Source organism: Microtus pennsylvanicus, chromosome 2 (assembly GCF_037038515.1).
Source record: "Microtus pennsylvanicus isolate mMicPen1 chromosome 2, mMicPen1.hap1, whole genome shotgun sequence".
Classification (NCBI taxonomy): Eukaryota; Metazoa; Chordata; class Mammalia; order Rodentia; family Cricetidae; genus Microtus; species Microtus pennsylvanicus.
Window position 1 is genome coordinate 143571691 of NC_134580.1, and position 15866 is coordinate 143587556.

Below are 15866 nucleotides of genomic sequence, written 5' to 3' on the forward strand. Positions count from 1 at the left end.
GGTCCAGATGGGAGTCCACAAGGTTTGATTTGAAGACAGGATGAGGCACTTTAAAAGAACAATAGAAATAGGGCCGGCCACTCAAAGGGCCTGCTACATGATCCCGGTAAATGCTGCCCCATTATGGGCCATTTAGCCAAGCCTGGAAGCAATGTTGGCTATCACAGTGAAGGGGTGGAATGGTACCAGCATCCTGGAGATAGAGCCTGGGATGCTAACGCGCATTCCCTGAGGATGAGCAAGCAGCCGTCCACCCTGGCCAAGCCTGACTTCATCCATCATCGCCACAACCTGCCCACAGGCCACCTGCTGCCAGACCACTGCTTCCTCCTGGGCGAGCAGCCAAGCCTGGTCTTGGAGACAAGAGAGACGCTCTGCGCCTAAGTGGCCACCTTTCCAGGTCTCGGTGAAAGCCTCTCTCCCTGATGCCATCCCTTCCAGTTCCCCCCTCTTAAATCCCTACAATTCTGTTAAGATAGAAATAAAGGCAACTTTAAGAGTCCCAGCATAGGGCTGGAAAAACAGCTCAGGAGTTCAGAGCACTTCCTCCTACCCCAGAGGACTCGGGTTCAATCCCAGCACCCACGTGGCTGCTCACAACCTCCTCGTCACTCCAGCTGAGGGATCGGATGCTGTGTTCAAGCCTCCCAAGACTCCTGCACACAGGCGGTGACACGTAAACTCACGCAGGCATACACATACAGAAGATTAAAATCTTTTAAATAAATAAAAGATTCCCAGCCTGGATGTCGTTTAGGTGGTAAACTGCCTGTCAAGCTGGAAGCCCTGGGGTGCATCCCTAGCACCAAATAAACCAGGCGTGCGAATGCACGCCTGTAATGTAATGCAGGAATCACATGGAGGCAGGACGTCAGGAGTTCAGACTACCCAGGCTACATCCCAGACTGGAGGCTAGGATACCTGAGTCTCTTGTCTCTGACTTTCTTCATATACACACACACAGTCTCTCACACACACACTCTGTCTCACACACACAGACTCAGACACACACACAGTCACACACAGTGTCTCAGTCTCTCACACACACACTGTCTCACACACAGTCACACACTGTCTCACACACGCACTGTCTCACACAGTCTCTCTGTCACACACACACAGACTCAGACACACACACACACACACACACACACACACACACAATCACACTTCTGTGGATCCTTCAGCAGAACACACTGCCTTTTAGTCTCTGTGCATCCTTGTAGGACCTGTGGCCCTGAACACTCCATGTCTGGTGGAGCCACTGCCCTGTCACTTGAGCACCAGCCACGGCTCCAGCATCTGGACAGCCTCCCAGCTTGCTTTCAAATGGCCCTTGTTTTCACTTACATTGTAAAAGGAGACTTCCTGCCACCAGTACAGGGAAAACAAATGTCGCTGGGCAAAGACAGAGGAACACATGCATAGCTCAGGGTTTCCCATGATCCGTCTTTGCATATCTGTACTGAGTTTATCAATCCACACAAATCACGGAACAGACGTTGGTTAATAAAAACTAGCAGTACTCCATAAATACATAAATATTCCATTGGTTATAACCAATCCTTTTTTAAGACAAGGTCTTATGTAGCCATGCCTAGCCTCAAACTCACTGTATAGACAAGGCTGGCCTAGAATTCCTGATCCTCCTGCCTCCACCTCCTCAGTGCTGGGATTATAGGTGTGCACCACCTGCCTGGTTAAAACTCTTTCTTTCAAAACTAAACCGAAGCTGAATGTGGTGGCACACGCCTTTAATCTTAGCACTTGGGAAGCAGAGGCCGGTGAATTTCTGAGTTCAAGGCCAGCCTGGACTCCACAGTGTGTATCTCACCCCGCCCCCCCCCCCCCAAGGGCTGAGGAGACCCTGTTTCAAAACAAACAGCACACAAACACCAAAGTCTACTTCACTTGGAGTGGAAGGCACTTCCTGCCCATGACTGAGCTCCAATAGACACAAAGAGAACTTGGAGTTCTGAGAGCAGCTGAAGGTCCAAACCCAGGCTGCTCAGCACCTGCCTCCTTGCAACTGTGGCTCAGGTCAATGTCAAGCTGCAGCGGCTCCTCTCCTTAGGGACTGGCACCAAGGACGTCCCCTTACCCCTCCCCCAGGGCCCTACCTGGGCTGGCAATCACACATCCTCTGGTCTCCACAGGGACAGGCGCATCGGGTCTCGAGTGGCAGAGGGCAGGACTCTGTGACTGGCAGCGGATGGTACAAGAGGAGCTGGCAGAGGGCACCCAGATTACTTCCTGATGGCCTACCACCAAGACTTCTTCCCACTGTGTGTACCTAAGAACGCACAGAGCCCTTGCAGAGACTTCACTGGAATGGGAGAAGGCCACGGGAAGGGACAGTGGCTCCTCGGCACCTCACCCAGCAGCAGACTCCTCCCCAAACACGCCCTTGAACACTGGGCAGGACAGCCACCCCTCTTGACACTGAACAAAGGAGCGTATTGAATACTTTGTGGGTGTGACGGCTACCAGCTGGAATCCCAACACTCAGGAGCTTTGCAGCTTGAGGCGAGCCTGGGCTACAAGAGACCCTGTCTCAAAAAAAAAAAAAAAGGCCAAAACACTGACTGGAGAGACATCCCAGTGGTTAAAGAGTGAGAGCATTGGCAAGTGTGTTGGGCTCACCACAGCCTGTAATTCCATCTCCAAGGTTTCTCTGCAGGTGCCTGTGCACATGTGAGCATGCGCGCGCGCGCACGCGCGCGCGCGCACACACACACACACACACACACACACACACACACACACACACACACCTAAAAAGAAAACAAACCTTTACAAAGAAAAACCCTCTGCGTGGGTGGTACCCACCTACAACCTTTAGTCCAAGCACCTGGGAGGCAGAGGCAGCTTGGTCTTGATAGTGATTTCCAGGTCAGCCAGGGCTACCTGGTGGGTGGGAAAAAGGAAGGGGAGGAACAAGGGAAGGAGGGAGGGAGGAGGGAGAAAGGGAGGGAAGAAGGACCCAAAACCAAAACAACATAAAACAAACAACAACAGCAAAAATAACTAAGCTAGTTAAATATGGATATTTTTATTCTAGAACTCACTTTGTAGACCAGGCTGTTCTCGAACTCTGAGGTCCGCCTGCCTCTGCCTCCCAAGTGCTGGGATCAAAGGTGTGTGCCACCACTGCCTGGCTCTTTTATTTAGCTTTGGGTTTGTTTGTTTTAATACAGCGGTTTTTAAAATGCATTATGTCTTTAAAAAGTGTCAAGCTCAATGCTGGGGGTGTGGTTCAGCTGGTAGAGTGCTCGGCTAGCATGCACAAGTCCCTGAGTTTTAGCCTCAGCACAGCTTAAATGGGGTCCCGTGGTGAATGCCTGTAATCCCAGCGTTTCAACGTAGCAATGGGAGAATTGGGAATTCAAGGCCATCCTTGGCTACATAACAAGCTCAAAACCAAACTGGGCTACGGAGAACCTATCTCAAACAAACAACCAAACAAAACCCACAGAAAAAACTCCTCTCTGAGGAACGAGGGACAGAGCTGTGCAAAGGCCTCTGGACACGTGCAGGCTGGGCCACAGTTCTCCCCTGGTCAGGGTTGTCTGAGACCTCACCTCTGCCTTGACTATAAATACCCACCCTTTCCATAAACATCCAAGGCCACTGAGCTGGTGAACGAGGCTGCTTTAGGACACCTCTTGGGTCTTAAATAAACATTTGTCACCCCCACCACAGTGAGCTGAAAACAGGCGGTTTGAATCTCTCTGCTCTCCAGTAGCCTGGGCCTACAGACGCCCTGAAACACTCACCCACAGCAGAGGCCCCATCTAGACACCAGCAGCACCACAAGAATGGGCAGCCCCGGAGAGAGCGCCCAAACTCTCTTGGCTTCAATTTGTGGCTGCAGTCAACTTCCAAGGTATCATCATGAGTGGCTCACATGATGCAAACCTACCCGCTTAGGCCCTAGAGGTCCGGAGCCCACAATGGGTCTAATGGGAACTAAAGTCAGCACCTATGCTGCATTCCTGATGGTTTCAGAGACAGTCACCATCCGTCTTTTAAAGGCCTCCCACCCCAAGCAAGCAACTCCTGGCCCCTTGTTACAAGATAGCTACACGCATCTTTTTCTTTTTTATTTAATTTTAAATTAAAGTTTTTCTCTAAATTACTGTCTTGCTTACATTTCTGTTGCTGTGACAAACACCTTGACCAGAGTAACCTACAAAAGTAAGCATTTGGCCAGGCAGTGGTTGCGCAGCCTTTAATCCCAGCACTCAGGAGACAGAGGCAGGCGGATCTCTGTGAGTTGGAAGTCAGCCTGATCTACAGAGTGAGTTCCAGGATGCCAGAGCTACACAGAGAAACCCTGTCTTGAGAAAAAGAAAAGAAAGAGAAAAGGCATTTGATTTGTACCAAGGTGCATGCACAAGAGGAAGTCATAGGGCAGTCGGGAGTCAGTTCTCTCCGTCTGTCACGTGGGTCACAGGACTCAAACTCAGGTGCTCAGGCTCGGCAGCAGGTGCCTGAGCCATCTCACTGGCCCCTCTGTCTTAGTTAGGGTTTCTACTGTTGTGATGAAACATCATGATCAAAGCATCTTGGGGAGGAAGGGTTTATTTGGTTTACACTTCCAGATCATCACCAAAGGAACTCAATAGGGCAGGATCCTGGAAGCAGGAGCTGATGCAAAGGTCATGGAGGGGTGCTGCTTACTGACTTACTACGAATGCTTGCTCAGCCTCCTTTCTTAGAGAACCCAGGACCACCAGTTCAGGGATGGCATCACCCACAATGGCTGGGCCCACTTCCTCAATCATTAAGAAAATATCTTACAGCTGGATCTTATGGCGGCATTTTCTCAGTTGAGGCTCCCTCCACTCGGATAACTCTAGTTTATGTTAACATAAAAATTAGCCAGCACTCCCTCGCTTGCTTTTATATTTGTGTTTATTTTTAATTGTGTGTATGTGTATTCGTCTGAGGACATGCACACACAAGTGCAGGGGTCTGTGGAAGCCAGAGGCATGGGAGCCGCAATCACAGGCCATTGTGAGCCATCTGGAAACTGAACTCTGGTCCTCTGAAAGAGCAACACCCTTAACTTCTACACCATGTCTCCAGCCCCACCACACCCCCTTTCTTTTCTGAAAAGGGTCTCACATGGCCCAGCCTACAATATAGACGAGATGACAAACTTCTGATTCTCCTGTCTGAACTCTCTGAGTACTCAGGTGGCAGACATGTACCCAAACCCATTTTCTGAGACAAGGAATCTTAACCTATAGTCTGGCCTAATCTAGAACTCACTAAATAGTTGAAGATAACCTTGGATTTAACCTCCTGCCTCTGTCTCCCAGAGGACTATGATTACTGACATTCTCCATCGTATCTGGTTTTATATGGTGCTAGGACTGAACCCAAGGCCCCACCCCCCATATGATAGGAAAACATTCTACCAGTGAGTCAGTCCTCAGCTGTTCAATTTTTCAAATACAAAAATGCTGCGTTAGATATACATACACACACACACACACACACAATGTGAGATTCCCCTCTGTATGCTGTATTTTATTACCATTGGTTAATAAAGAAGCTGTTTTAGCCAATGGCTTAGTAGAGTAAAGCCAGGTGGCAAATCTGAACAGAGATATATAGAGTAGGCAGAGTCAAGGAGACGTCATGTAGCTGCCAAAGGAGAAAGACACAGCCAGAACCTTTCCCGGTTAAGTCTCAGCCTCATGGCAATACACAGATGAATAGAAATTGATTAATTTAAGATGTGAGAGTTATTACGTATGAGAAGCCTGAGCTAATAATTATTTAATTACAGTGATGTAATTAATATAGTTTCCGTGTGATTATTCGGGGGGGGAGGCGGTCTGCGTGGCCGGGAAATGAACACAGTCTCCACTTACACACACATACATAAAATACACATATACTTATATCATGAGCTCTTCTTTTTGACCCAGTTCATACCCAGAACATAAACAGAAAAGAGAAAATGGTGTAGGAGGTCCTTCTGTATTTGTGTTGCTTTCATTGGTTTAATAAAGAAACTGCCTTGGCTTTGATAGGGCAAAACTTAGATAGGCGCGGAAAAGAGAACAGAATGCTGGGAAGAACGGCAGTGTGGCAGACGCCATGATTCTCCTGCCCAAGATGGACACTGGTTAGACCCACGCTGGTAAGTCACAGTCAAGTGGCAATACACATTAATGGAGACGGGTTAAACTAATATGTGAGAGTTAGCCAATAAGGGGCTGGAGATAAGGGCCAGGCAGTATTTGAATGAATACAGTTTTCTTTTTTTTAATATTTATTTATTTATTTATCATGTATACAATATTCTGTCTGTGTGTATGCTTGCAGGCCAGAAGAGGGCACCAGACCTCATTACAGATGGTTGTGAGCCACCATGTGGTTGCTGGGAATTGAACTCAGGACCTTTGGAAGAGCAGGCAATGCTCTTAACCTCTGAGCCATCTCTCCAGCCCATGAATACAGTTTTCTGTGTGATTATTTCAGGGGTTAAGCTAGCCGGGCTGCGCTCCTCTTACTACACAGGAGTCCACGCTCCTTGACCTTCCTACAGTCTCACACGTGGTCTTCTCTCTGATGGAACACATTTATATATCAACAATGAAGTCACATATTTCTAAATTCCCCACCATCGAAGGCCCTCTCCTCTCAAAAGAACACCTGATACGCTGGGGATACAACTCAGTTTGAGGCTACTTGCTCAGCAGGCAGAAGGCCTGGACTCTGTCCCCAGCACCGCACACCTTTAATCCCAGCACTAAAGAGCCAGAGGATCAGATCTCTGTGATTTCAAGACCAGCCTGGCCTACACAGTAAGAGTCTGTCTCAAAATAATAAATATCAGAAGAGTCTCCTGAACATCCCACACCAGAGTAAACATCATGCAAACACCTGTGTGTTCCCATCTACTCCAGGCAACACCTGAAGTCTACTGAGGCTTCTGGTCAGAATCTTTTCATGGGTTAAGTCTCAGATCCAAGAATACATTTTGTTTTGGTTTGGTTTGATTAGTTGGTGTTTGGTTTTTCAAGACAGGGTTTCTCTGAGCAATAGCTCTGACTGTCCTGGAACTTGCTTTGTAGACCAGGCTGGCCTCAAATTCACAGAGATCTGTCTGCCTCCTGAATGCCAGGATTACAGGCAAGTGCTACCACTGCCCAGTTTAATTTTTGTTATCTCCACTTTAAAGATGAACGAAATCTATAGGCCCTCCGGAGAGAGATGATCCAGTGGTAAGAGCGCTGGCTGTTCTTGCAGAGGACCAGGGTTCAATTCCCAACACCCACATGGTAGCTCACAAATGTCTCTAATGCCAAGTCCCAGGGGATCCAACACCCTCCTCTAGCCTCACAAGAACTGCGCACACGTGATACACAGACATACCTGAAGGCAAATACTCATATACATAAAATAAAAATAAATACATGCTGGGTGGTGGAACACGCCTTTAATCCCAGCACTCCCGCAACAGAGGTAGGCAAATCTGAGTTCAAGGCCAGCCTGGTCTATAGAGTGAGTTCCAAGACTGGTTCCACAGTTATTGGGAAAGCCTGTCTTGAAAAATCAAAATAAACAAACAAACAAATACCATCTCAAAATAAAATAAAGGGAAAAAAAGATGAAAAACCTAGACCTGGAGAATTTAAGGCAGTTTCCCCACGATCACACAGCTGGGAAGTGGCCATGAACCCACCTCCTAGACTTCAGTCCAGGTGTCTAGCGATATTTGACCTAGAAGGGAATGCTGCTCAACCAGAAGTCAAGGCAATGAAGTCATCAAATGGTTTCCAGACACGTGGTGCAAATGCCTGTTGTCTGACTAGACCATTTCAACAGCCTTGCCCTTCCAAGAATGTGTGAACAGTGAGAGGGTGCCTCTGGGGCCAATGGGAGCCCCAGCAAGCAACATCTCTACAACCTGTTACCTTGTTTTTGTTTGAGACAAGGTCTTGTGTAGCCCAGTCTGGCCTCAAACTCAAAAACACTGGGCCATCTCTCTGGCCCCAACCACACTTTCATAGGGATTAGCACAGGCCTAGTAGAAATGGGCCCATGGCTACACATCAACTTCCTCTCTGCTTATCCCGCTGCCCAGTCATGATTCAGGAAGACTTTCTGTCTCCATGTATTCCAGTATTCCAAATACCTAAACTCTCACTAGTTCAGTAGGTAAGAGCACTGGCTGCTCTTGCAGAGGACCAGGGTTCAATTTCCAGCACCCACATGGTGGCTCACAACTGTCCGTAACTCTAACTAAATTCTGATGCCATCTCCTGGCCTCCACAGGCACTGTACCCGCATGGCACACATATATACAGGCATATAGACTCATAGAATGAAAAATATAAATCTGAAAAATTCCTGAGATCTGACTGGCCTGGAACTCACAAAGATCTGCCTGCCTTTGCCTTGTGAATGCTAGGCTAAAATAAATAAATAGATAAATAAATAAATAAATAAATAAATAAATCTTTACAAAAATTCTTCCTGTAACATTACCACTCTCCACAACACAGGCTACATGTGGGAAACACACGCCAGCACAGGCCTTCCAGATCCAGGGAAAAATCCACGTTACTCAAGGATGTGAATGAACTCTACAGTCTAGGATCCCACACTTTGTTTTAAATAATTTTTTTTAATATACATTGGTGTTTTTTTGTACATTGGTGTTTTACCTGCATGTATGTCTGTGTGAGGGTGTTGGATCCCCTGGAACTGGAGTTACAAACAGTTGTGAGCTGGCCTGTGGTTGCAGGGAATTGAACCCGAGTCCTCTGGAAGAGTAGCCAGTGCTCTCAATCACTAAGCCATCTCTCTAGCCCCTCAAGTAGAACTCTTTAATGATTATTTATCTGGGAGACTAGAGAGAGGTCTTGGTGGTTAAGAGCACTAACTGCTCTTCTAGAGGTCCCAGATTCAATCCCCAGCACCCAAACGGTGGCGCAAAGCTATCATTAACTCCAGTTCCAGGGGATCTAATGCCCTCTTCTGGCCGCTGAGAGCACTGCATACACACAGTGCACATACATACATGCAGACACAACACCCATACATGTAAAATAAAAATAATCTTTATTTTTTATTTGTGCATGTGTGTATGTGTGTGTGCATGTACAAATGTTTTTCCTGCATGTATGTATGAGCACCAGATGAGTGCCTAGTGGCCACAAAAGTCAGGAAAAGACTTCAGATCCCCTGGAACTGTAGTAATGTATGAATAGTTGTGAGCCACTATGTAGGTGATTGGAATCCCACCTGGTTTCTCGACAAGAGCAGCAAGTGCTCTTAACTACTGAGTCATCTCTCCAGGCCTGAAATCAGTCTTTAAATAACAAAATAAAAACAATTTGTGTGTGTATGGGTTCAGAGGAACACCAGGTGCACACACTGAAGTCAGGGGACAGCCTGCTGGACCGGGTTCTCTTTGCCCACCTGTAGGTCACAGGGGTCAAGCTCAGGCCACCAGGTTTGGCAGTAAAGGCCTCTTCCTTCTGTACCACTTTCACTGGGTCTCACTATGTAGCCCTGGCTGGTCTGGAACTCACTACATAGACCAGTCTGGCCTCAAATTCACAAGAGACCCACTTGCTTCTGCTTCTGCCTCTGCTGGGGTTATAGACATGTGCCACCCTATCCAACTGATTTTTTTGTTTTGTTTTTTAGAGACAGGGTTTCTCTGTGTAGCCCTGACTGTCCTGCACCTCACTCTGTAAACCAGGCTGGTTTCACGCTCATAGAGATCTGCCTACCTCTGCCTCCCAAGTGCTAGGATTAAAGGTGTGCACCACCACTGCACAACTCAACTGATTTTTTAAATATAAAATAACCTGCCCTACTCCCTTTGGACCTCTGAAAATCAGAGCATATTTCTATCCTGTGCACTATGACTCAAATTACTGTTCAAATTTTTCTGTTATGCGCCCGCCCAGGGCTTCTCAACAAGCACTTTCATTTAAAAGGTAGGGGACCTTCGGAAAGACAAAAAAGTCAGGCCTGGTGACAGAGAGTTGCCATCCCAGCTAATCTACAAGGGTAGCTGAGGCAAAAGGACCTCAAGTTTTAAGTCCCTCCTGGGCTCAGAATGCATTCACGACATAAAGGAGAATTTCAGTGAGACTCCAACTCCAATAAAAGACACAAGAGGCTGAGGATTCAGCGGCCTGTTGGAGCTGAACCCAGACCAACCGGCTGAGAGAGAAACAAAGACATACAGACAGCCTCCACAGTGTGTGCGGGACGGCTAGCGGGTATCGGAACTGAGGGTGCTCAGGCACCCACAGAAGGTCCCACAGCATTCCCTCCCAACAGGATGTACATACTAATTAAAGATCACACCATACCAGGGAGGGCATGCTGACGTGTTCAGGACACAGTCAATTTCCATTCTTCACGTTTCATTAATCAGCAGGTGGCTGCATCTAGGAACACAGTGGCCACTGTACAGACCCCAGATCCTCACTTCAAAGTCTTAAAAGGACGTTATGTTTTTCCCAGGGGAACCCCCTGCGCCGGCCCAGTCAGGAAGCCCACACCTAGTAGGCAGATCTTGTCTGAGGCAGGTTTTAGCCCAGCCCCTGAACAAATCAATCAAGGCACTTACAGTCTGCTAATCTAATTCATTAAAATATTAATTGCAGCGCTCTAACGAACTGTCTTCATAAAAACACACATTTGCGGGGGCTAGGGGGATGAGGCTCAGTGATAGAGCGACTGCCTAGCAGCTCGAGGACCTGGGTTTGATCCCTAGCACCACCAAAAGCCAAAACAATAAGAACGCCAACACACACACACACACACACACACACACACACACACACACACACACACACACACGCAGGAAGTGTGGGGCAGGAAGTATAGGAACCCTGTTCCAGCACCTTCCCGCTCCCATCCCCACCCCCATCCCTGGTCCTTCCGTTTCCGTTTCCCACTCGGTAAAATTGAATAAGGCCTCAGGGAAGCCAGGCACAAAGGCCCACAAGATGGCAGCTGGCATCTCGCCTCATTACACCGACACCTGGTCAGCAGCCCCACCCAGCTCCGGCGTCCGGGGGGCGGAGGAGCCACCGGGAACCCCGGGGAAGACGGGAGGCCCCGCCCAGCCTCATCGGCTCACCTGCGCGGCCCTAGAAACGCACCTCCCAGGTCCCACCCCCAGGGGCTCTGATTGGCGGTCGAGCCTCAGTCTGGGACTCTGCATTCTCGCCAGAGCGACCCTTGTCCCCTCGGGATCGGCCCCGCCCCGGCCGGCTGCCAGCCCCGGGGGGTCCCTCGCGTCCCAGGATCGGCTCTCCGGGCCTACGGCAGGTGTCCCCCCGCCACCTCCCGGCAGCCCGGCCACTCACCCCGCGCGCGGCCTGCTGTCCACCCGCTTCTTGTGGCGCACCGGCTGCAGCGGGATGCTGTCCGTCATGTCGCCGCCCGCCGCGCCCCCTGCGCTCCCCGCGGCCTCCGCGCCACCCCGGGGCAATGGGAGGAGGCGCCGGCAGCGGGCGGGCCGGGCCCGCAGCGTAGGGGCGAGGTCGCGAGCGCCGGGCCACGCGCGGAGCCGCCCGCGCGGCCCGACCGACGGACACGGCCGCACCATGGGCCCCGCTCCGCGCTGAGCCCACGCGCGCGCCCGCAGCCCGGGGCCGCCGCAGTGTCCCCGCCCCGGCCCGCCGTGCCGCGCGCCCACCCGGCCACGCGCGCCCACCCGACCGCGCGCGCACACGCGCGCCCCGCCGCACTCACCCCACCCCGGGCATTCTCTCCAGCTCGCTCTGAGCCGTGTGCACACACCCCGCCCCGCTCACCCCACCTCCACGCCGCGGACACCGACACACACAGCCTGCCGCCTCCTCGACTGGCTTCACCCGGCGGCTCGCACTCGGGTCTCCCGAGTCTCGGGCCCGCGGGGGCGGGGGATGTACAGGTTTCCAGATTCCCACACGCCGTCTTGCACCACCCACGCCCCTCTCTCCACCTGCCTTCCTGCAATCACACAGACTTAAAGCTGTGCCTTCTTCACCCAAACATTCTTAGACATTGCTGTGGGGGCCAGATCTCTAGACACAGTCCTGCTCCACCATGATCGCCTGCACAGGGCCTGCGTGTGTCGTCTGTCTCTCTAAAAGGTTATTGTGAAAATGAGAAAACTCAGGGCTGCAGAGATAGGCTCTGCTCGACCCACCTGCAGCTTGGGCCCCAGAGGATCCCAAACCCTTTTCTGGCCTGCCAGAGAACCTGCACACACGCGGCATACACTCACACAGGCATATGCTAGTTAAAAAATAATAATAAAAACAAACCTTCCAAAAATTAGCATGTAGGAGCCAGAATTGGTGATGCATTCCTTTAATTCCAGGACTTGGGAGGCAGAGGCAGGTGATCTGAGTTCAAGGCCAGCCTGGTCTACAGAGACAGTTCTAGTACAGCCAGGGATACACAGAGAAACCCATATGTCAAAAAAAAAAAAAAACCAAAAAGCCAGCATATAGGGGACTGGAGGGACAGATCAGGGGTTAAAAGGACTAGCTGCACTTGTAAAGGACCTGGGTTCAATTCCCAGCACCCATGTCAAGTGGTGGCTGTAGTTTGACTCCAGGGGAACTGATGCCCTCTTCTGGCCATTGTCACTACTCAGACATATGCAGACGTACATGCAGGCAAAACACACATAGACTAAAAATACATAAATCTTTTTTAAAAACAAGTGTGTGTCTCAGGCCCCTCAAGATGTAACATAAACCCACTGTGCTAGAACAATATGAGGCTCAATTTCACTAGTGTTTCCTGTCAGGGTCCCAGCCTTTCACACTATTTTCTCCAGCCAGTAGGGAGTCACCCAATGTCTCTGTGTCTGGGCAAGGAGCAGCTATGAAGCTATCAATCAAAACACGTGACTAAGGCCCCAAAGACATTCCCCATCAGAAGAACCTCTGAGGAGGAAACAGCATTCTTCTACCAGCTGACCCGGTCTGCTTGTTGACTGCTCTCTTCTGGAATGGTACTTCAGGGAAAGGTCCTAGGTTCGATCCCCAGCACCAAGACACACACGCACCATAGATTGCATGGCACACAGTCGGGGCCAGTAAGTGCATTTAAGCGGATCCATTACAGTAAGAGAGCAAATTCTCCCCATTTCCCATCGGTCCCCACCTTCTCAGAAGGGTCTCAACTGGCCTGCAACTCACTATGTAGACCAGGCTGGCCTCAAACTCACAGAGATCCACCTGCCTGCCTTTGCCTCCCGAGTGCTGGGATTAAAGGAGTGCACTACCCAGTCAAAGAGACTTCTAGTTGATTTTAAGCTCTAGCCTAAAGTTTGCAGGCGTCCCAGCGGCCCTGCCCACTAAATCTAAATAACTCATTTCATGAGTGAGACAGAGAAACTAGGAACAAAACTATGAGGTCAGCAGGGAGCAGAGCTGGGTTCCAAGGTCTGGCCTTTCACAATGAGAACAATCAGGAAACGGGGCCTTTGGTCACAGCAGAACCAGCATTGAGCCACGACGGTTATACATACATTCATGCTCTCTCTGGCCTCCTGGAGCCGCCTATAGCTGCCCCCACCTGGATGGGCACTGAGTGAGAGCAGCTGGTGAGTCAGGCTCCTGTAGGCTTCCAGCACCTTCCAACTGTGAAATTTCCCAGCAAGCTACCTACTCTGAGACAGTCTTTTTGTCAGTAATAGAGCTCAGGACAGCTCTAGACTCAGAGTGTTGGAAGTAGTTCGTCATCAATATTACCAGGGCCAGTGTGCATGCCAGGAGCACTGTGTGGGCAAGGCTCCCAGGCATCAAGAAGGTGCCTGTGTGTGTGAGAAATACAGTTTCCATAGGTAGCCCAGGCTAGCTTCAAATTCCCAATCTCCCTGCCAGAAATAAACACAGGCCTGGCCTAAAAGCTACTTTTTCTTTTAAGCTTCCTTCCAATAGGACAATCTCTCATGGAGAAAGACATTTCAAGACTGTAGCAACTGGTCCTAGTGTTAGTGAGGTGGAGGCTATCCTTGGCTACATGGGGAGAACTTCTCTCAAAAAACAACAACCCTAATAACAAAAAGCCTTTTAGTTCATAAGCAAGCACATGCTTCCATGAGACAGAAGAAAAACAGGATGTTCTCCAGGCGGTTGGTATATGAAACATATAATACCATCATTTATGGTCATGTATTATAGACCTCATATCTCAGGCTGGTCTTGAACCCTCGATGTAGTTAAGGACGCTCTTGAACTTCTGACCCTTCTGCTTCTAACTGGGCTAAGGGGTATAATATGCCACTAGGCCTAGTTTATGCACTACCACGGATGCAACCCTGGCTAAGCATGCTAGGCCAGCACACTAGCAACTGAGCTACAGCCCCAACCCCCAAGAGCCTTTTTCTATGTTCTCGTTCGTACCGAATGGGCCCAAGGCTAAGGGAGACAGAGCAGCACGACACAGGACCATGTACTGGGGGAATCTACTTTAGAATCGCTGGACCTTCTTGGCCCAGCTCTGCCTTCCCCCTTTAGGGATCCATGACAGCCCTGTCCATTCAACAGGACCTGGGTGCAGGATGCCCTTAACTCCAGGGTGCCTAGAAAGATCTCTGAGTAAGGGAATTTAGTCCAGATCCTGCTTCCCAGAAACACCAGCCCATGAGGTTCACATGACATCTTCCATGGATGGCAACAGGTGTGGACCAGTCTATACCTGAGTCTCTTGGTTCAAGGCCACAGAAGCTCAAGTTCATAGTGGACCCGAAGCTGTGGGTTCTGTGAGGATGCACGGCCACTGGTAAGGAGACAGGGAAGATGGGAACTCAGAGGCAATCAAGTCTTTGTGCTGGTGAGATGGTTTAGGGGGTAAAGGCACTAGTTACACCAGTCCAGCCATCTGGGTCCCAAGCCCAGATAAAGGTCGAACTAAAAACTGACTCTAAAGTTACCCTCTGACCCACCCCATGCCCAAGGGTATGTGTGTGCCAGTGCACGCATGCACAAAAACATACAAATATAGAAATGATGGTGGGCTAGATGGCTCAGCAGTTAAAGGTGTTTGCCACCAAGCCTAAGGACCCGAGTTCAATCTCCAGGGTCTACGTGGTAGGAGACTCAGCTGCCTTGAGTTTCCTCTGACCTACACACATATACACACACACACACAAGTGGCTTACGCACACCCTCAAATGCTCACACACAATAAGTACAACGTTGTAAAATGTTTTTGGCTAGGTACTTGCCTTTAATCCCAGATTTAGGAGGTAAATGCAGGCAGATCTGTGAGTTTCAAGAGTACAGTGAGAATGTTATCTTTCTCTGTGCAGCCTTAGCTGTCCTGGAACTCACTCTGTAGACCCTGTAGACCAAGGTGACTGCTGGCATTAAAATCATTCAACACTACACCTGGCAATAAATGATAAATGGCTTTTTGTTTGGGGTTTTTTGTTTTTTTTTTTTTTTTTTTTTTTTTTTTTTTGGTTTTTCGAGACAGGCCTTTTCTCTGTAACAGTCCTAGCTGTCCTGGAACTAGCTCTTGTAGACCAGGCTGGCCTCAAACTCACAGAGATCCACCCACCTCTGCCTCCCAAGTGCTGACTGAGATTAAAGGCGAGAGCCACCTCCACCTGGCAATAACTGCACCTTAAAACACCAAAAAGCAGTTCAGGTAGCCATGGGGGCTCGCTCCTAAAACCCTCATACTTGGTTGGCTGAAGCAGGATTGCTAAAATTTCTGGGCCAGCCTGGGCTGCATAGTGAAATCAAAGTCAGGCACAAAAAGTTGAGGTTTTTTTACAATGTCTTTTACTTTTTTTTTGTTTTTTGAGACAGGGTTTCTTTGTGTAGCCTGTGTACCACTACCAGGGTCCCATGTTGGCCTCAAAC

The 15866-nt window shown here is 49.6% G+C and overlaps 1 protein-coding gene across 3 annotated transcripts in view; it reads right to left on the bottom strand.

The window, feature by feature from the left end:
* The window catches only part of Atp9a (ATPase phospholipid transporting 9A (putative)), a 105180-nt gene extending 93323 nt beyond the window's left edge, over positions 1 to 11857 (bottom strand). Inside the window, exon 1 of one of the 3 annotated variants that reach the window (XM_075963164.1) lies at positions 11749 to 11857. In XM_075963164.1, the coding sequence (XP_075819279.1) occupies positions 11749 to 11762 (14 nt within the window). In that variant the 5' untranslated portion in view covers positions 11763 to 11857. Of the gene's footprint in view, positions 1 to 2120; positions 2379 to 11360; positions 11723 to 11748 lie in introns of those variants that run through there. The other 2 variants (XM_075963162.1, XM_075963163.1) reach the window with 2 other exon arrangements.
* Positions 11858 to 15866: the final 4009 nt, after the last annotated feature.